Source organism: Echeneis naucrates, chromosome 2 (assembly GCF_900963305.1).
Source record: "Echeneis naucrates chromosome 2, fEcheNa1.1, whole genome shotgun sequence".
Lineage (NCBI taxonomy): Eukaryota > Metazoa > Chordata > Actinopteri > Carangiformes > Echeneidae > Echeneis > Echeneis naucrates.
In genome coordinates this window covers 1,205,401-1,225,670 of record NC_042512.1, presented here as the reverse complement: position 1 = coordinate 1,225,670, position 20,270 = coordinate 1,205,401, and the positions used below count along the sequence as shown (strand labels likewise).

Below are 20,270 nucleotides of genomic sequence, written 5' to 3'. Positions count from 1 at the left end.
CGTTGAAATGTTTGGAGCAGAGAATGGCAGAAAGATGTCCTTGAAACGTCCTGGACACACAAACAATCAGCATGTAGCATCCAACCTCACAAACTCTCAAGTCCAGCTTCTTTGTATCTTGGTGTATAGTGATGGGATGGTTCTATATTCCCACAGAACATCCCTGGGAACCCGGACACACACCTTCTCCAAATCAAATCTTCCATGTGTCGTGTAAAGTTCCAGTGGATAAGACAAAGCACTTCCCTGGGTGGGCTTGAACCACCATCCTTTCAGTGAACAGCTGCTTCAGTGAACACGCTGACCGATTAACCCAAAGAGACATGTTGTTGCAGTGTGCAACCACCCCAGATGGGACTTGAACCCACAAGTCACTATTAGGTAGGTGGTTTGCAGCAGAGTGGTGTAGCATGGTTATGGGCCCAACACCTAGAGGTTGATGAACAAAACCAATCCTCTGCTAAGCTAGCTGTTCGCGATCTATGGCTGGTTATATTTGAAAATTGTGTCATTACAACCGTAACAATGCTCCACCAATCAAATCAGATTTATTTGTATAGCACCAAATCATAACAAAGTTACATCAATCATCTTTACATAAAGAGCAGGTCTAGACAAAACTCTAAAATTATTTAGACACTCAACAGATCCCCCGATGAGCAAGCACTTGGTGCCAGTGGCAAGGAAAAACTTCCTTTAAGAGGCAGAAACAGGCTCAGGGGGGGCGGCCATCTGCCTCCACCGGTTGGGTTGAGAGAGAGAGAGAGAGAGCTGACACTGTGCTATCAAAGCTAGCATTAACTTTTCTGTTTCCTCACCAGAGACTGGCAGCTGGACACACGGGTCAGGATGGCTCAGTGGTCTGAGGTCACAGACTCAAGATCTTTCCTGCACAAATGGGCCTTGAAATGGACATGAAAGACTCATGGTTTCATTATTTCATAGATCAGCGTCACCTATCACTGCTGTGGAGTCTATAATGTGAACCACTAAAGGGAAGAAGCTGCATCACCTGAACAGGGACTTGAACCCTGGAACCTCAGATTAAAAGTCTGATGCTCTACCGACTGAGCTACTCAGGCTTCTGACGGGTACATAATTCAGATGAAATTAAATTAATTATTTCAGCTTGACTTGCCCAAACGGCCCTGTCCCAGCTAGGGGTTGCAATCGGTCAGCGTGTTCGGCTGTTAACCGAAAGGATGGTGGTTCGCGCCCACCCAGGGACGATCTTTGTTTAATTCACTGGTATTATAGTTGACACATGGAAGAACGGAGGGTTTTTAATTTGATGCTCAGTTATCTCCATCTAGTGGACAGATGGTAGAAGTTGATTCCTGAAAAGAGGAAGTGACTTTTCCTCAGATCAAACTGTTGAAGGAGAACGAGCAGCTTCTTCCTCACTGACTCACTCAACCTCTGTCTCCTGGGTTTGGATTTAGGTCTGGGTCTGGGTCTGGGTCTAAGACCAGGTGGGCCTGCTCAGAGTCTCTGTGTTGGATGTGAGCTGCTGAAATCTCTGAACACCATGACACAGATAATATCAGTCTGATGTGTCATCTGTAATCCAGATGTTGTCAGCAACAAACAGATGTTCCTGACAGAAGCTGCTCTGATTCACTTCAACCAGCACATGAGCCTCTTTCTCAGGAGCACACACAGAAAAAATAAGATTTTCTATTCCAACAATATACGTGATGTCCTTGTGTATGAATGAATGTTTCACTGATGCAGATTTTTTCAGAACAACATCAACAACTAATAACTCCACAACGAGACTGTGTGACGTCACTGGAGATCAAAGGCATTTCCTGCCTTTCATTGATCTCCAACATGACACAGATGCATAAGTCATACTATCTCACGTTCGCATTAATCTTCAGCGTTGATTATGAAGCACAGGAAGTCTTTATCTTGTGCAACACCCTGATCTCTCAACTATCCACTCAGCTTGGAGCAATTTATCCTGTGTAGTCATCCTACCAAATTACCAAAGTGAACACAAGTGTAATGTGTATACTGCAGCTGAGACATTTCAGGATGCCTGATCCAACAAACATTTGGCTCCTGGCCCAGTTTGGTTCTTTCTTCTGTCTGCAGAACTCAAAGGTATCTGGCAGAACCATGTTTGTCTTTGGAGCTTCATTAACAGAGTGCACTCTACTGTGGAGGTCATGAGAAAAAAGTGGGAGGAGCCTTTGATCTCTTTGATGTCATTAGAACCTTTGTGACAGACCTTTGTGTTTTCTTCCTCTACGATACAGACACAAACTGGCAGTACTGATGCTGAGCTGTCTTGTAAACAGGACATTCTGCATTCAAACCCAGCAGTGATTTGCTCTCAGTCAGAGTTGACCTCACCCGAAGTACCCCATAACTCTTGCCAAATGACTTTTTATGACCTTCATTTTCCAATATTCTGCCTCCTCTTTCAACCACACCATGAAATATTGTGAGGTTGAATGCTGCACGCTGACTGCTTGTGTGTCCAAATGGCTTCAAAGACATCTTTTTGCCATGAACTCCTCCAAACCTTTGGACACAGCTTTGATCTTTCTCACAGGTGACACAGGTGTGCTGTATTCAGGCTCCAGTCTCTTGGCGTGGGTTGAAATCCCACCACTGCCAGGTCATCTCTCTCTCTGCCATTATTTAATATATTATATTTATAATATAATAATATACATTATATTATAATATATATATATGATATTTATAATATATGTATAGAAATACCAGAACGAAAGACAAAGAATTAATCAGTGTCTCTGATTGGAGTGAATCAATAGATTCTGTAATTGAAGTCATCTAACGTCTAAGAAGACATCAATTCCATGACTTGTTGTGTTTGGTTAACACAGCACCTAGAAATAACACTATTAAATTCAAAACTCAAGTAAACGTTGAGGTTGCGTAATTAATTGCGACTGTCACTTTGTGGTGGCAGTTATGGCTCCCACCAAACCTGCTGTTGCCTTTGTCAGTCAGCACTGCATCAACAAGTAGCACTTAGTGAATTCAACAGCCAAGTCAGTGCTCAGGTAAGCTAAAGTGTTGTGGAGAATGTGGGCATCGATCCCACTACCTCTCACATGCTAAGCTAGCGCTCTACCATTTGAGCTAATTCCCCTGTATGCATGCTAGCATGCAAGCTAAGCTTTGCCCCCTCTGAGTTCACCATCAACAGGTTTCAAAGATATGTAGAAATCATTCGCGATGGCCTTAAAGGCAGATATTTAGGATAATTCTAGCTGGAATAGCAGGCTGCAACAGGAAAAGTTCTGCATTTCTCTGTGGCGCAATCAGTCAGCGTGTTCGGCTGTAGCTCAGTGGTAGACGTTCACCAAAACAAAAGGCCACTCAAGGCAGAACCAGACTCAAGACCAGGCCGTGCTCAGACCACATCTTCAACAAACATGACGAGGTGACAAACATGTGGGAGACCTAGAATCCATGATGTGTTCCACCAATAGACTGTAACTGCACGCTAGTGGTCAATTAGAATAATGAACGTAGATAGAAGATAGTGTCATACATAATTAAAAAAACAAAACTCTGTCTTCTGCTCTATAAGACATTACTGGGACAAGATTCCATCGCCTTTGAAATGATTCAGTTGCCTTTGAAGTGACTGTGATGTCATTGGCTCCCCATAATTCCATGTAAATACCAGCTGGCAGACAGAGTCACATCACAGTACATGCACAGCAGAACTACAGCGAAGCACACTGACAAACACAAACATCATGCCAAAGAGGATGAAGATCCCACAAGTTCACAACAAGTGAACTAAACATAGACATCCTGTCTAGACAAAGTTGTTTTGGTCAGCTTTTGACCGCCCACACTTTTAAAAGACCAAATTTCCAAAAAAAAACAAAAAAAAAAGATGATGTTCAGCTGTGTCATGGTTCATTGGTAACAACTAACATTTTGTAGATCAGTATCATACCATGGTTGGCTGTGCAACGTTTGGATGCTCCAATCAGTCCGAGAAGGGTTTCCACATGTATGGATTCCCCAAGAACCAAGATACTTTCACAGCTAGCAAAGACAAACTAGCAGACAATTGGTCACCTGCCAAAATAAAAATATATATAATCAAACTGTGCACGTGCAAATAAATTAGCTCAAATGGTAGAGCGCCCGCTGCGCATGTGAGAGGTAGTGGGATCAATACCCACATTCTCCACAAGACCTTAGCTCTTTGTTGGAGGGTGGGCTTTGGCGCCTTTTGGTAAACAGAAGCAGGACTGTTATTGTGTTTGGAGCTTTGACTGTTACCTGAACACATCATAAACTTAAGCAGCTGCTCTCCTGCTCACATGTTCTTCACACCATCACAAGATATCGATGGTGGGTTGGTGGACCGGTGGACACTTTGATATCAGTTAATCCACCGTGTTTTAAAGATCTTCAGAGTGTTTCAGAGTTTCTGACATGGATACAGACAGACAGATCCAGTGTTAACATTAAATATAAGAACAAGTGTTTCCAAAATATGCTGTCTGTGACATTCACATTAGAATTCCAAACAATATATAAACTCCATGTCTGAATAGAGGTGGATGTGTGAATGTGTGTTAGAATCAGAGAGAATTTACACTCATTCAACTCAAATCCAGGAACATCCCAAACATGACTATTAGTCCTGTCTGAGAGTTTCCTCCACTGACAGCAAACATACTGTATATCCATACTGATCACTGTGATCAGGTTTGAATCATCTCTGTGAGAATCCCACATGAAGCTGTCAGTCCTGCTGGATACACACACATCCCACTGAACACATTTTACCTCACTATCATATGAAGAAATATCACAAACCAGATGAACTTCTCAATGTGATGATCAGAGAGCCTTTAGATTTCATCATCATATGATAGAAACATGTTGGTTTTTTTATGAATGTATTTTAATTAGTAAATGGCAGAGAGGCCTTCAGGAAACAGAGAGAGAGAGAGAGATGACCTGCAGGATCAACCCCAGGCTGGGACAGGACTGTTTGTTCAATGAGTCAAGCTGAAAATATTAATTGAATTTCATCTGAATTACACAGCCATCAGAAACCTGAGTAGCTCAGTCGGTAGAGCATCAGACTTTTAATCTGAGGGTCCAGGGTTCAAGTCCCTGTTCAGGCGATGCAGCTTCTTCCCTTTAGTGGTTCACATTATAGACTCCACAGCAGTGATAGGTGACGCTGATCTATGAAATAATGAAACCATGAGTCTTTCATGTTCAAGGCCCATTTGTGCAGGAAAGATCTTGAGTCTGGCACCTCAGACCACTGAGCCATCCTGACACGTGTGTCCAGCTGCCAGTCTCTGCTGAGGAAACAGAAAAGTTAATGCCAGCTTTGGTAGGACAGTGTCAGCTCTCTCTCTCCCTCTTTCAAACCAACCGGTTGAGGCAGATGGCCGCCCCCCCTGAGCCTGGTTCTGCCCGAGGTTTCTGCCTCTTAAAGGAAGTTTTTCCTTGCCACTGGCACCAAGTGCTTGCTCACCGAGGGATCTGTTGAGTGTCTAAATAATTTTAAAGTTGTCTAGACCTGCTGTTTATGTAAAGATGATTGATGTAATTTAGCGCTATACAAATAAATCTGATTTGATTGGTGGAGTGGCAGTGGAGTTCCTGAGGTACTTCTTCAAGACTGAAGATATTTCCCCTTCAGCGTGGCAACCATATTTGCTAGCTGGATGCACCAGTCAGGATGCATCACCTGCCCGGTGAACACATGGCATTTGCTAGCCGAACAGCTAGCTGTTGCTAAAAGGTTGCTAGCAGAGGATTGCTTTGATTTGCTACACCACGTTACACGACTCTGCTGTGAACCACCCCAGATGGGACACGAACCCACAATCCCTGGCTTAGGAGGCCAGTGCCTTATCCATTAGGCCACTGGGGCTGTCAGAAAAAGTCTAATTCACAGATTTTTCATCCACTTTGGATCACAACTTTTGGGATTCGAACCCACGTCTCCATTCAGAGACCAGAATGCCCTTTAGTGCAGGAAGGAGCTAACCTTGAGTCTGGCGCCTTAGACCACTCGGCCACCCTGACACGTGGGGCCTGCTGACAGTCTCTGATGAGGAAACAGAAATGTTAATGCTAGCTGTGTATGAGGCAGCTGAGCTGCAGATCCAGTCAGGATGCATCACCTGCCTGGTGAACACATGGCACCAGGATCCACTGTGGAAGAAGGCCAGCTGGCAGAGGCAGAGTTCTGCTGGGAAACTTTGGGTCTATAAAGCTATTTAATCACCTAACGTGGGGCTCAAACCCACAACCCTGAGATTTAGACTCTCATGCTCTACCAACTAGCCAGGTTGCTACAAGCACACGAAACGGCCACAAAAGACAGACTGTTAGTGCCATCTTTGATTTACTCTGGGTTCCAGGCCTCGTTGGTGCAGCAGGCAGAGTGCTAATCTCATAATTTGAAGGTGGTGAGTTGGAGCCTCTCACCTTTAGTTCCACTTCCAGGCCATGGAAGCAACAATGAGAAGTCATTTCCACTGTGTGCTAGCAGTGGATGGTTTCCATCATCCACCTCTGGGTTTTGGGCCCAGCACTCTTCCACTGCTCCACTCTGCTCACAGGTGATGTTACCAACCTGTGATCTTGAATGATGATTTGTTTACTTTCTGCTTCAAATCTTAAAAAAATAAATAAAAATCCATCAATGACAGAGAATTCTCGGTTAATGCAAGCCCTGGTGGTAAGCATAGCTGTCCTTCAAAGCAATAAGCCAGGGTTTGATTCCCAGCCATCGTAGCTTACTAAAAAGAGCACATCATCCGCGAAGCCCTCCGGATACTGACCTGGAACCCCTCCTCACCACGGCTGTGCCTCAAAATCCTGCCCATGAATATAGAATGGGACAGCAAGCACAGCCCTGCTGTCCCATTCAATTAATGTGTCAATGAATGGAAGAGCTTCTTTCTATGAGTATTGTGACATCATCAGGTGATGGATCAAACCTTCAAGGAAGTGACACGCAACGTTTGTCTTCACGTTGCCCATTATGTCATATGTGTGTCATTGTCATGCAGTGAAGCTGGCAGAATGATGTGGTAGTGTGGCTGAGCGAGTACAATCCTGAAGTGTTTTATTAAATGTAAAACTGTTATAAATGGAGTGTTGCATCACCGGAGCTCAGGTAAGAACTCTACAATTGTTTGTTTTCTGTTTGCACGTTAAACTGTTCTTAAACAACATTGAATACACATGGTTAGCAGAGTCCTCCTTGGAAACTTAAGTTTGTTACATTTAACTAAGCTACATTAGACAGACTCTTGCAGCTCATGGCTCGTTGGTCGTTGATCAAATATGAAGAATAGCACCTGTATTTCCTCAGTAAAAACACTTTCCCTGACCGGGAATCGAACCCGGGCCGCGGCGGTGAGAGCGCCGAATCCTAGCCACTAGACCATCAGGGAGTGTGTGGACCCTAAATGTTGTAGTGTATGATCAATGCTCTGTGTGAGATTTTTTTTGCTGACTGAAAAGTTCTCCCCCTCAGAAAACGTCTGACTACATTTTAAATGCCATAAATATCCTGCTGTCAAAGGCTCGTTGGTCTAGGGGTATGATTCTCACTTAGGGTGCGAGAGGTCCCGGGTTCAAGTTTCAAGTTCAGCCTGTTGTCATGTTGCATAGCACATTTATAAGACAGTCAGACAGTAATGCTTAAGGTGGAGTCAGAGACATATTAGAACATAACAACAGTGCAGGAGAAGGAAGGGAGTTGATAAGTTTAGACTTATTCATTTTTAAATTGCAGAACTTGCTGAAGCTCAAGTCTCCTCCATTTCAACTCATGTGAGTATGTGAGGGTTTACCAAAAGTGCAAACAGATGATGTGACCCTGACGTGAGTTGAACACGCAACCTTCTGATCTGGAGTCAGATGCGCTACCATTGCGCCACAGAGTCGCACAGAGTTGCGAAACTGTGTCCAAAGGTTTTGAGGATAGAATGGAAGAAAGAGCTCTGACACATCACAAAAGCACATCCAGAAGGATACTGAGATAGGACTTTCAGAAAAAAGCAGCAGAGTAATTATAGTATGGTATCGGAGTAATTATAGTCCACACGAGGCCGCAGCCTCTCTGTGTGAAACTTTGGTTGTTGTTCAGCTGCAGTTAATCATTATTTTCACACTTTAGCTGCTGGTTTGATTTTTCTCCCCTTCTCCATCTGGTGTCCCTTTCATTTAGACTCCATGAGTGTGACTGAGTGATTTTCACCCATTTGTGTTTCCTTCCGCTATGATACAGACACAGACTTTTTCTACACAAGAGTTTAGTTCTTTGGAGATATGGCAATAATAACTTCGTGTATTACAGATTTTACTTGCAGTCTCTGGACTAGAGAAACAGTAGTTTAGAGTAAGAGTCATGATGGTCAGGCACTGATATTGGCAACATAACACAATGGGAGAACTTCTCAGTCACCAAAGATCTCACACAGAGCATTGATCATACATTACAACATTTATAGTACAGTCAGAAAACCAAATCTGCAGGACAACCACAAGAAATGACAGAAAAACCACCAATCAGGACTATTTATTGACAACAGGATGATGTTCCCTCTGTTCCTCAAAGGGACTTCACCAAGATTGAAACCTGCCATGACAAGCTGTCTCTGATCACTAACATCACTGGCTGGAACTCAAAACTAAACTAAACTCAAAGAGTTTAACTAAATCTAAATATGTTATGAATGACAGATTTAAAGTCTCCTGACAAGACACCAGTTGAACATAATCTTTTGTGATTGTTCCTGGAGTTAATGGAGACTTTTGTGGAGGAACTGACAGGAAAGCGCACATCACTCTGCAGCTATCAACAGCAGATGCTGCAGTGAGCCCCGTCCCAAAGCCCTCACCTGTTCAGTCTATTGATGAAACATTTCAGAAGTCTCAGTCTGACCCCTGTGGTTCATACTTTACAGTTTGTTTTCAGTCAGACCTGCTGATCTGCAGTGATGGGCTGTGTGTGTTTATGGGGGGTGTAGCTCAGTGGTAGAGCATTTGACTGCAGATCAAGAGGTCCCCAGTTCAAATCTGCGTGCCCCCTGCCACTGCATGTTTTCATGTGCAAGCACAAGCTCATAACCCAGAGGTCAATGGATCAAAACCATCCTCTGCTATTCTAACACACTGAACGTCTCTTCATTTAGCTGGAAAATGTCAGGAGTTTTTCAGCAGCACTGATTAACAGGAAAACATGCAGAATATCATTTATCACTTTCTCCAGTAATGTGTACAGTTGTCTGACTCAGTGATGCTGTTGAATTCTTATAGGGCCTCCGTTCTTAAAGTGTGGGCTCCAACCCACTGGTGGGGAATAGAGACATGACAGGTGGGGCGTGACAAACTGGAGGAAATGTTCTCATCCTCTTAGATGAGTCCTAACTCAACTCTGTCATACCTTAATGCCTTGCAGATTACAGAGATTCTCAAACATGGCGTGTCTCTCCCCAAATGGGAAACTTGGTCCATGGAAACAACAAACCATTGTTGGCAGGATTTGAACCTGCACGGGGAAACCCCAATGATTTCTAATCAATCACCTTAACCACTCGGCCACAACAACACAGAGGCCCTGAGCAGGCCCACCTGGTCTTAGACCCAGACCCAGACCCAGACCTAAATCCAAACCCAGGAGACAGAGGTTGAGTGAGTCAGTGAGGAAGAAGCTGCTCGTTCTCCTTCAACAGTTTGATCTGAGGAAAAGTCACTTCCTCTTTTCAGGAATCAACTTCTACCATCTGTCCACTAGATGGAGATAACTGAGCATCAACTGAGAACTGAGTTCTTCATCATCTGGAAACAGACAGCATTGTTTTCTTCAGCTGGAGCTCTTTGTTCAAATCTACATTGAGATTCAGAGCCAAATGTTTTTCCTTTCCTGGATTTACTTCATCATTTCAGTCACTCTGTGGATTCAGCTGACAAATGCAAAATACAACCAACATTTAAACGATGACGTGTTGAAACAAAACTTTATTGATTCAGTCTGGTCAGCAGAATATAACCTGATGAAATCAGCAACATTAAACTGATGTTTCTACATGAATGCATCACTGATTCTAAAACCATAAACTGAACATGAACACTCTGTACACTCAGCGTTACACACATGAAGACAACATCATGTGTTTAAGGTGATGTTGAGCTGAACAGGACTTGTATTGAACACACAGAGGGAGTGCACCGTTCCTGGAGATACTGCAATACCAGGTCGATGCGTGGAGTGGACGGAGCAAGCCCCTATTCCATCTCCCTGTTCCAAAAATCTATTTAATATATGGTCCCCGGGTAGGAGACGTATCAGATATTAAACTGATAAGAACAGATACTACACTTGATCTTAGCCAAAAGGCCGAGAAGCGATACCGCTCAGCTGTCGGAGGTAACGGAGTGTTTCTCCGCACCGACCCGCTCAGTGAGGGGTCAGAGTCGGCTTCAGTAACAACATCACTCCGAGAGAGAGACACAAACAGAAGACATGAAGAAACGAAGGAGGGATCAGAGAACAACCACAGACATGTTATTTTCACAAAGTTACGTTGCAGAGCAAAGAAAACGTCTCTTCTTGGTCACCTGTAAAACTTCATATCTATGTCAATTTACCAGCTGAATATTATTGTGAAAACATCAGTTTGTCCTCTCATGTGATTGGCCTCATGGTGTGTCCATCAAAATAACCCCCCTGTCTGCACGGATTCTCTGAAGATTCGGCTCTCCTCGACTGGACTCGGCTTTTTTCGACCGAAAGAGAGAATAATAAAATTATACTTTGTCATCCACAGAATAAAACCACAACTGAACACACACATATTTAAAACAGCATTCAAAGTCATTTTAACCAGCATTACTGCCATCATTTCATCTTAACATAAAGTCCGCTATGCCCGTTTAATGCTAACATACAATGGAAAACGCCATAGACCGGCTAACGGGATTAGCATCAGTACCGCGATCATTTTAAAGCGTCAGTGAATTTATTCCAACTCAAACATGGCAGTAATACTTCCAAACACAGTTGGCAGAATACAGACCTGCAAAGGGAAACCACACTGGATTAGTGTAAAGGTTGGTATTTTTCAGTAATGGGTGCATCACTGCTGATGTAAAGACAGAAGGAACAACCCCGGAAGATTTATAAACGTCTTATCAATGACTGGAAAAATATCTGAAGATTGAAAAGATTTTGAAAGTATTGTGGGTATATCATCTAAAGGAGAAGAGGAAGATTTCATGCTATTAATAGTCTTAATTAGCTCTGAATGAGACCCTGGGTGAAATATAGAAAAGGTCTGTAGAGGAAACAGAGATTGCACAATCTGAGCTCTGGTGTTTGAACCTCTTTCAGCAGGAAGGATCGATATGATTCACATCTTGGAATACAAAAGAATAGAATAGAATAAGAGAAAATGGTACCTTTGTCCTTTTCTGTTCGATTCCCAACAGTGCTCATTAGTTTAATACGTCATTAATCTTCGGGATTCTACAGACTGTGGAGTTCATGTTCTGACAGATTTATTTTATAACTGTAGTAACAATAAATCTTGTACTGCAGTGATATGTATATGTATGTATCTGCTGGTTCTGCCCTGTTTTATGAAGTGCCAAACTGCACACACACTGATTTACACAATGATGCTCTAACGGAGATGATCAGAATCAGAAAGACGTTATTAAAAATTCTGCTGTTTGGCATCTTCTCCTCTAAAAGTTCAGGAAATGGACGGATCTGCAGAACTTCTCTGCTCTCCAACAGAGAAGCTGGATGCTGCTGTTGTGCCCTTAAACAGGAAAATATTGAGTTGTCAGGGACGAAGAAACACACACAGCTCTCACCTTCACTCGTCTGCACAATCGATGCACAATCAACCTAGACATAAACACAAATGACCAATTCGTATTATTTACTCTGGCTGTATATTCTTCACAGTTTTAACATCAACGTTAGCAACATATAAATAACACCATAAGAAATAAAAATGGATGAAATCATGGATTCTGAAAAATTTTATTGTTTTGAAATTATAATTCTTATCTACCATATGTTTTATTTATATTATATTATTTCTCCTTTTTCTTTCTTAATGCTCATGCTATCGCATGACATGTTTAACAAACCATTTTTATAACTTAGAATGTAAATATAAATTGTGAAAACTTCAGTTATTTACAACCATTGATATTCAATTTCAGGCAATGTCTCAGGCGGTCTTTGAACATCTATCTACAAATATTTACAAACCAATCAGATTTCACAATGTGGTGCTGCACAAATTATTATTTTTATCTAAAAACTCACTGTCGATATCCTTTTATTTTACTGCTGTCGCTCCAAAAATCTTTCTCCTCTCCTTAGCAACCAACTGTTGCGTCTTGCCTAATAATTTTTTGATTGGCTGGCGTAGTGCATTTTTCCACCAATAGGAAAGGGGGCGCCATGTTTCTTTCTGCTTGTGAGCGCTTCCCTGTTTTTACTGAACGGCACAGGAAGGAGCATAAAGAGTGACGCAGATCGCTTATTACTCGGCCTATCAGTCAGGTTTAAAAACAGTATATAGTTTGAAGACCTCACTTTGGACACAAGTTGAAATGGAGACTCAGTGAAGAAGGGAAATATGAGGCACAGTAACACCCATATCAGAGGAAACACAAACACACGCACTCCCATGCAGGGCTATATGCCTCCTGTAACCGCAGCAGCTAAAAGGAGAAGTGTTCAGAGTTCAGCCTCCATTTTGAAGCTGTCGGAGCAGAAGCAGGGAAACTGAAGGCTGAGACCGGTGAGTGTTAACATTATTATTATTTCACTGTCAGTTTGTCCCTGTGGACTGTGGAGGGACGAAGACTCACAGTGGACTTCTGTAACACTGAGACACTGAGACATGGAGGTCAGAGTTCACTTTGACGAACAGAGAAAAACTCCAGCTGAGCTGAGAACAGACCGTAATGTCTGATAGTATCAAAGGATGAAGGATCTACCTGATACAGAAAGTTCAGAGCTGCTCTGGAATCAGATTTTACTGTAAGTCATATTCAGTTTTCCACAGAGAGCTCAGACTGTGTTTGGATCAACAACTTTTGAAAACCTATTTTTTAGCAATTGATATTTACAAATTTTATTTGAAAACTGACAGTTTGATGCTCATATCTGAGACCATGATGATCATTTTCAACCAGCTACCTTCTCAGATATATAAAGAAGAGTTACTAACTGAGATGGGCTGTTGAAGAGTTGAAGAACATGACAAAAAGACAGGAAGATAGACAAAGTGATAAAAGATTTTTTTCTAATAAGAATGAATATAATTCTATCCTGAGTAAATGTCACTATACACTTGAATAATTATAACGATGATAAGGATCATTATAGAAATAAACAGAAACCTGCGCTTCTTTTTTATTTCCCCGACAATCTGTCTCTTAGGACTAACAGTGTTCTCTTCTAAAGTTTTATTTCTGCCATTCATCTTGTTTCATTTAGGTCAGAACTTGGGCTTTCAAAAAATGTGTGTTTTCTTTTGTCAGTTTGATCAATCATTGTTTCCTCTTCAGTAAAATTGAGCTTTTACTTTTTGGCTTACTTATACAATCATGAAATTTTTCCTAAAGAAAAATACTAAACTAAATGCAAACCAGTCAATTGATGTGTGGTGGTTATCACCATGTTGTGGACAGATAGTAGAACTTCATCACGTCCTGTTTGTTTTTTATAAGGCGGAAGAAAAGTTGAGTAATGAAGTGAAGAACGAGCAGCTACATGTTTTCTGAACACACAAAGCTGGAATGTGTGTAAATCAACCTGAAGTGAGTTCAGCAGGTGAGAATGTGTATATTTCTGATCAGCAGGATCACTGTGATCACATTGTACTTGTTGATTTAGAGTTTATGTTAGTTTTGGCAGCAGTTTGATTATAATCTGAGTTTATTGATGGAGGTTCCTCAGAACTGGTCAGCTGGCTAAGAGGCCTCTGAACTCAGTTTGACTTCAGTTTCCTCAGTTCATTTGTCTTCCAATACATTTAGAAACAATAAGAAACAAAGGCAGCACTTTAATATGACCAGTTTGTTCAGCACAAACTGTTTGATTTCTCCACACTGTGACTGATTTAATGTAAAATGTTCCCACATTGTTTATCACCATCTAGTGGACAGATAGTAGAACTTCATCACATCATGTTTGTTTCCTGTAATGAGGAAGAAAACGGGTTCAATAACACTGATGTAAAATCTTTCCATATTGTTCCAGAGCAAAGATGAGCCAACAATAATTTCTTAGGAAGATATTTTTTATTGTTTATCACTTTAATCCATGAGAACACTGATTGAAAACATGTAATATTCAAGTCTATGTCTCCTGAAAGCATTGTCTCAGCTCTGTTGCTTTTTAATAACAAAACCAAAAGACATGGAAGTGAAGAGTTTTTTTAAACTGATGACAGCAGAGAAGAAGGTGATGATGAAAGGAGATGTTGGTTTAAAGTTGAAGCAAACAACAAAATACAAAAAAATAGGAAACACTTGCCCCTGGACATTTATGTTTTGTCTTGTTTTTACATAATTTTCCTCTTCATTACATGTTATTGTCCTCTTTGACAATTATATACAATTATATATACAAATATATACAAATATTGAGATTGAAGTAATGAAGAAATTCAGATTTCTGATGGCTCCATCTGTTGGTTGAACTCAGGATGACATAGTTGTTGTTGGCTCTGAATGATTTGTTTTCTCACTCACTCTCATTCATCGTCATCCGCTTTTATCCGTATCCGGGTTGCTGCACTGCTGGAGCCAATCCCAGCTCACATTGGGCAAGGGGACAGGTCACCAGTCCATTGCAGGGACATCACATAAGGACAAACAGAGACAAACAACCACTCACACCTGCGGTGAATTTAACATCGCCAGTTAACCTGTACATGCATGTCTTTGGATGATGGGAGGAAAACAGAGTACCCAGAGGAAACCACGCAGACTCTTAACTGCTTACTGATATTTAAAAATGTTATCCATGCTTAGAAATTCACATTGTTGCAGCACATTTACATCTTCGTCTGCTGAGTTGAGGGTCAGGACTTTAGAGGTGTTGTTGCAGAATCACACCACCATCCCAAAGAGTCCTCTGGCACTGATTTGGTTTGGTGAACAGTTTTCACCTCACTAAAGCTTTTAATAATTGAACCCTGAAGTTATGAGGATGTGACTTTTCCTCAGATCAAACAGACACCAGGACTGACGAGGGAGAACAAGCAGCTTCTTCTCTTCACATGAAGCTGGAAAGTGTCAGAAAGTCTCCCTGAAGTGAGTTCAGCAGGTGAGAATCTGTAAATGTGTGAACAGGATCACAGTGAACACACTGAGCTGTTTATTTACCTTCCTTCCTTTCTTCCTATTTACAGACTGAATCTATCAGTATTTTATCTGGAATTAACAGTGAATAGTTCCTTCACTTTGTTCTTGCTCTGATATAAAGTAAGATTCTTAGACTTAGTAAACTCAAGATTTTAAATCACCAGAGTTAAAACAGATTTTTTTTTTAAAGGTGTTTAAGTGGTCACCACAAATTAATCTTAAGTGAAGCAGAAACTTTTATCAACTTTCTTGATACGGCTGAATTTGATTTCCTAGCTGAGCCATGACAGAACAAACATGTCAGAACTGGTCTGATACTTTGGATGAACTTGGATGAGTAAACTGAACTCTTCCTGTTAATGTCTGAGCATTTCCAGATACAGTGAATGCAGTGAGGGTTTGTTTTTATTGTTGGGAATCAATTGAGGTAAATCTTTACATTGTCACAAGTTATTTGCTCAATAAGGTGACATGAATGAAATCAGCTCCATCAACCCATCCTACAGTCAGATACCAACATATAGTGGACAGAGAGAAGAAGCACCATCAGACCTGAGATACATTTCTCTGAAACTTTCAGATTACTGACAGATCAGACTGATTTCTATGTGACGTTGTGGAGGCACAGTATTTAAATAATGTGTAAAAGAAACAAATGTTTAAGGTTTATCGTTTTCATCAGATGAGAGAACCATCTCCCCTAATCTGGGGTTTCCTGACAGGACAGACTGGTTTAGTTGTAACGTTTGTTTGTTTTTATTTTTTATTTTTTTGGCTTCGGAAGGAATCATTTGGCCCTCAAAAATGTATTTCATTAAAATTCTGAAGATTCAAATGTGCCAACCTATGGTGGTCACAACTATGTCAAGGTTCAATAACTCTTCAACTTGCACTGCTAAAAGTAAATGGTGATCTGAGTTTGTTTGAAATTTAGTGTTAATGCCAATGTATAACATTGAAGATCGGGATTAACATGAATCAGGAATGTTCTCTGTTTATAACAGAATCTGGGAGTCTGGGAGTAAAAGTCTTAAGTTAATGACATATTAGTGACAGTAATGCTGATTATGTATCCTGTGATGTAAATCCTGTTGTAATGAAGCTTTTTGTTGTGTTTGTGTGAAGGTGGAGGCTCAGCTATGAATCAGTGTGAGGACAGAGAGGAGGGAGCCCCTCCCTCTAAAACCACTCTGTGTGGGGAACATGAGAGTCAGACCAAAGCTCAGAGGTGAGATGAGGATCTCTAACTGTCCATCTGTCAGAGCTCAGCACTCAGATCACTGCTCCATCATTATTCACTCTCACTGTCACTTACATTTTTTTACTGCTTCAGTTTTTTTATCCTTGTCTCTATTGGGAGCTCAACCAGGATGTGGAGATTTGTTCATTTATATTCACCAGTCCATCACAGGACCAATACACAGATACAGACAGAGACAAACAATCTGCCACACTCACACTCAGACATACGGACATGGCTGTTGTGAGGTAACAGCACTAACCATAATGCTGCTGTGCTGCCTGCATGTAGAGATATATTTCTTCTTCTTCTTCTTCGTCGTCTTCTTCTTATTATCATTATTGTTATTATTATTATTATTTGACTTGCACATGTCAGTAATACTCAATGCAAAATACTTCACTTTTGTGAAAGCTGGACTTGGCTGATTTATTTTAAACTGATAATTTTCTGCCCATTTATTTGGTTAATACTTTTAATGTCAACTCTGTTTCTTCTAGCAACCAGAAGTCAAGACTAGATTCTCCTGAACTGAGCTGTGTGTCCATGAAGAGTGATTGGTCTATGAATCAACCTATTGTCTTTAAGGGAGGACAACAGTCTGCTGTATCCAGCTGTGTGTCCATGAAGAGTGATCAGTCTATGGATGACTTTATCAAAGGAAAAAGGTAAAAGCTGATCATTTGTTGTTGTTTGACTCATTAAAGGTATCAAAGCTTGTCTATCAGTTTCTCTGGTGTTCATAGAAAACTCCTGGAACAAACTGTGTGTTTGTGTCTTTTCTCCTCAGAGTTCAGTCTGACAAACATCATCACACAGACCTGGACTCCATATTTATGGTGTGTAAATGTTCATCCAGTGACTACAACAGACACCAACAAAGACTTGAGTTTGAAGCTGCACTCTTTAGACCAGTAGAGCTTTACTCTGTGACAGACAGGAGTTGAATTGGGATTGAACAGGTTTGGGGTGGGAGAGAGTGGGAGAGGACTGGGAGTTGTAGTTCACCACAGAGCAATAATCCATCAGCCTCAACAGATATGTTCTGTATGAATATGGTCTGTTGGAGACTTTTACAAAACATTTCTGCTCCTTTTTTTTTATCTACGGTGAATCCTAAAGAAAAGTCTTCCTTTGACCATCAACTTAGCTAGAAACCTTCCTAAGTTGATGTGTTGAAGGGCTGTATCAGTTCGGTCTTCATGTGATGATCTGGATCTCTGTGTTGTCAGAATCTAAAGTCAAACTTAGTAAGTTACACCAGTGAAGTTAGTTTAGTGAAGTCAGCAGGTATGAATCTTTCTGTGTAGCTCTGGAAAGAGACGTGGCAGCAGATGATACAGCAGCAGCTAAAGTTGAACTCTGCTGACTGATGATCTGATGCTTTGATCCATCAGTTTATACTTAGAGTGAACTTTACACAGGATGTTATTGTGTTCCAGCTGCTGGAGGAGAACATCGTCTGTTTTGTGAAGAACGAGCTGAAGGAAATCAAAAGGAGTCTGAGTCCAGATTACCCACAATTCATCAAGAATGAGGATGATGAGGTGGATGAAGAGCAGAGGAGGAGCAGAGAGGCATTTCTGAAGATCACAGTGAACTTCCTGAGGAGGATGAAGCAGGAGGAGCTGGCTGACTGTCTGCAGAGCAGTAAGAGGATTTAACATGATGGATCAATTAGATATTTATGAAAGTCTGAGGAGAAATATGATCATATTCTTATTCTTTAAGAGAAATAAGCATCAACCTGGTAATTTATTTCTTGATCTTAATTGTATTTTGCCCATTCAGAGTTTAATGCACCAATTTGTCACCGTAAACTCAAATCTGCCCTGAAGAAGAAGTTCCAGTGTGTGTTTGAGGGGATCTCTAAAGCAGGAAACCCAACCCTTCTGAATCAGATCTACACAGAGCTCTACATCACAGAGGGAGGGACTGGAGAGGTCAATGAGGAACATGAGGTCAGACAGATTGAAACAGCATCCAGGAAACAGGACAGAGCAGAAACAAGCATCAGACAAGAAGACATCTTTAAACCCCCACCTGGAAGACACCAACCAATCAGAACAGTGATGACAAAGGGAGTGGCTGGCATTGGGAAAACCGTCTTAACACAGAAGTTCACTCTGGACTGGGCTGAAGACAAAGCCAACCAGGACATAGAGTTCACATTCCCCTTCACCTTCAGAGAGCTGAATGTGCTGAAAAAGAAGATGTTCAGCTTGGTGGAACTTGTTCATCTCTTCTTCACAGAAACCAAAGAAGCAGGAATGTGCAGCTTTGATCAGTTCCAGGTTGTGTTCATCTTTGACGGTCTGGATGAGTGTCGACTTCCTCTGGACTTCCACAACACTGAGGTCCTGACTGATCCTACAGAGTCCACCTCAGTGGACGTGCTGCTGACAAACCTCATCAGGGGGAAACTGCTTCCCTCTGCTCGCCTCTGGATAACCACACGACCTGCAGCAGCCAATCAGATCCCTCCTCAGTGTGTTGACATGGTGACAGAGGTCAGAGGGTTCAATGACCCCCAGAAGGAGGAGTACTTCAGGAAGAGGTTCAGACATGAGGAGCAGGCCAGCAGGATCATCTCCCACATCAAGACCTCACGAAGCCTCCACATCATGTGCCACATCCCAGTCTTCTGCTGGATCACTGCTACAGTTCTGGAGGAGGTGTTGAAGACCAGAGAGGGAGGAGAGCTGCCCAAGACCCTGACTGAGATGTACATCCACTTCCTGGTGGTTCAGTCCAAACTGAAGAAGGTCAAGTACGATGGAGGAGCTGAGTCAGATCCACACTGGAGTCCAGAGACCAGGAAGATGATGGAGTCTCTGGGAAAAGTGGCTTTTGAGCAGCTGCAGAAAGGAAACCTGATCTTCTATGAATCAGACCTGACAGAGTGTGGCATCGATATCAGAGCAGCATCAGTTTACTCAGGAGTGTTCACACAGATCTTCAAAGAGGAGACAGGGCTGTACCAGGACAAGGTCTTCTGCTTCGTCCATCTGAGTGTTCAGGAGTTTCTGGCTGCTCTTCATGTCCATCTGACCTTCATCAACTCTGGAGTCAATCTGATGGCAGAAAAACAAACAACCTCCATGTGGTCAAAACTGTTTGGAAATAAACCTGAACCTTTAATTCTCTACCAGAGTGCTGTGGATGAGGCCTTACAGAGTCCACATGGACACCTGGACTTGTTCCTCCGGTTCCTTCTGGGTCTTTCACTGCAGACCAACCAAACTCTCCTACGAGGCCTGGTGACACAGACAGGAAGTAGCTCAGAGACCAATCAGAAAACAGTCCAGTACATCAAGACAAAGATCAGTGAGAATGTGTCTCCAGAGAAAAGTATCAACCTGTTTCACTGTCTGAATGAACTGAATGATGGTTCTCTGGTGGAGGAGATCCAACAGTCCCTGAGATCAGGACGTCTCTCCACAGATAAACTGTCTCCTGCTCAATGGTCAGCTCTGGTCTTCATCTTACTGTCATCAGAAAAAGATCTGGACGTGTTTGACCTGAAGAAATACTCTGCTTCAGAGGAGGCTCTTCTGAGGCTGCTGCCAGTGGTCAAAGCCTCCAACAAAGTTCTGTATGTGCACATAAATCCAACAAGATCAACTGGATCTTTTTTTAG

At 41.9% G+C, this 20,270-nt stretch overlaps 1 protein-coding gene, 2 long non-coding RNA genes and 7 other non-coding genes across 10 annotated transcripts in view; 5 read left to right on the top strand and 5 right to left on the bottom strand.

Moving 5' to 3' along the window:
- Positions 1–1,009: 1,009 nt before the first annotated feature.
- Positions 1,010–1,082, bottom strand: trnak-uuu (transfer RNA lysine (anticodon UUU)). The gene has a single exon. It is a non-coding gene; the product is annotated as a tRNA-Lys (tRNA).
- A 3,986-nt stretch (positions 1,083–5,068) lies between these two features.
- trnak-uuu (transfer RNA lysine (anticodon UUU)) lies at positions 5,069–5,141 on the top strand. Its single transcript has one exon. It is a non-coding gene; the product is annotated as a tRNA-Lys (tRNA).
- Positions 5,142–5,832: 691 nt separating this feature from the next.
- trnar-ccu (transfer RNA arginine (anticodon CCU)) lies at positions 5,833–5,905 on the bottom strand. Its single transcript has one exon. It is a non-coding gene; the product is annotated as a tRNA-Arg (tRNA).
- Positions 5,906–7,367: 1,462 nt separating this feature from the next.
- trnae-cuc (transfer RNA glutamic acid (anticodon CUC)) lies at positions 7,368–7,439 on the bottom strand. The gene has a single exon. It is a non-coding gene; the product is annotated as a tRNA-Glu (tRNA).
- Positions 7,440–7,862: 423 nt separating this feature from the next.
- On the bottom strand, positions 7,863–7,934 carry trnaw-cca (transfer RNA tryptophan (anticodon CCA)). The gene has a single exon. It is a non-coding gene; the product is annotated as a tRNA-Trp (tRNA).
- Positions 7,935–9,010: 1,076 nt separating this feature from the next.
- trnac-gca (transfer RNA cysteine (anticodon GCA)) lies at positions 9,011–9,082 on the top strand. The gene has a single exon. It is a non-coding gene; the product is annotated as a tRNA-Cys (tRNA).
- A 1,129-nt stretch (positions 9,083–10,211) lies between these two features.
- On the bottom strand, positions 10,212–10,402 carry LOC115057874 (U2 spliceosomal RNA). Its single transcript, XR_003841973.1, has one exon. It is a non-coding gene; the product is annotated as a U2 spliceosomal RNA (small nuclear RNA).
- A 2,099-nt stretch (positions 10,403–12,501) lies between these two features.
- LOC115053872 (uncharacterized) lies at positions 12,502–15,312 on the top strand. Its single transcript, XR_003841538.1, has 3 exons — positions 12,502–12,815; positions 13,750–13,852; positions 15,253–15,312. It is a non-coding gene; the product is annotated as an uncharacterized LOC115053872 (long non-coding RNA).
- Positions 15,313–16,556: 1,244 nt separating this feature from the next.
- Positions 16,557–17,466, top strand: LOC115053887 (uncharacterized). The gene is made up of 3 exons (XR_003841541.1): positions 16,557–16,618; positions 17,131–17,298; positions 17,421–17,466. It is a non-coding gene; the product is annotated as an uncharacterized LOC115053887 (long non-coding RNA).
- Positions 17,467–18,226: 760 nt separating this feature from the next.
- Positions 18,227–20,270, top strand: part of LOC115057299 (NACHT, LRR and PYD domains-containing protein 12-like) — an 88,682-nt gene continuing 86,638 nt past the window's right edge. Inside the window, exons 1-2 of the mRNA XM_029524340.1 lie at positions 18,227–18,280; positions 18,422–20,225. Of these exons, the coding sequence (XP_029380200.1) occupies positions 18,244–18,280; positions 18,422–20,225 (1,841 nt within the window). The 5' untranslated portion in view covers positions 18,227–18,243. The remainder of the gene's footprint in view (positions 18,281–18,421; positions 20,226–20,270) is intronic.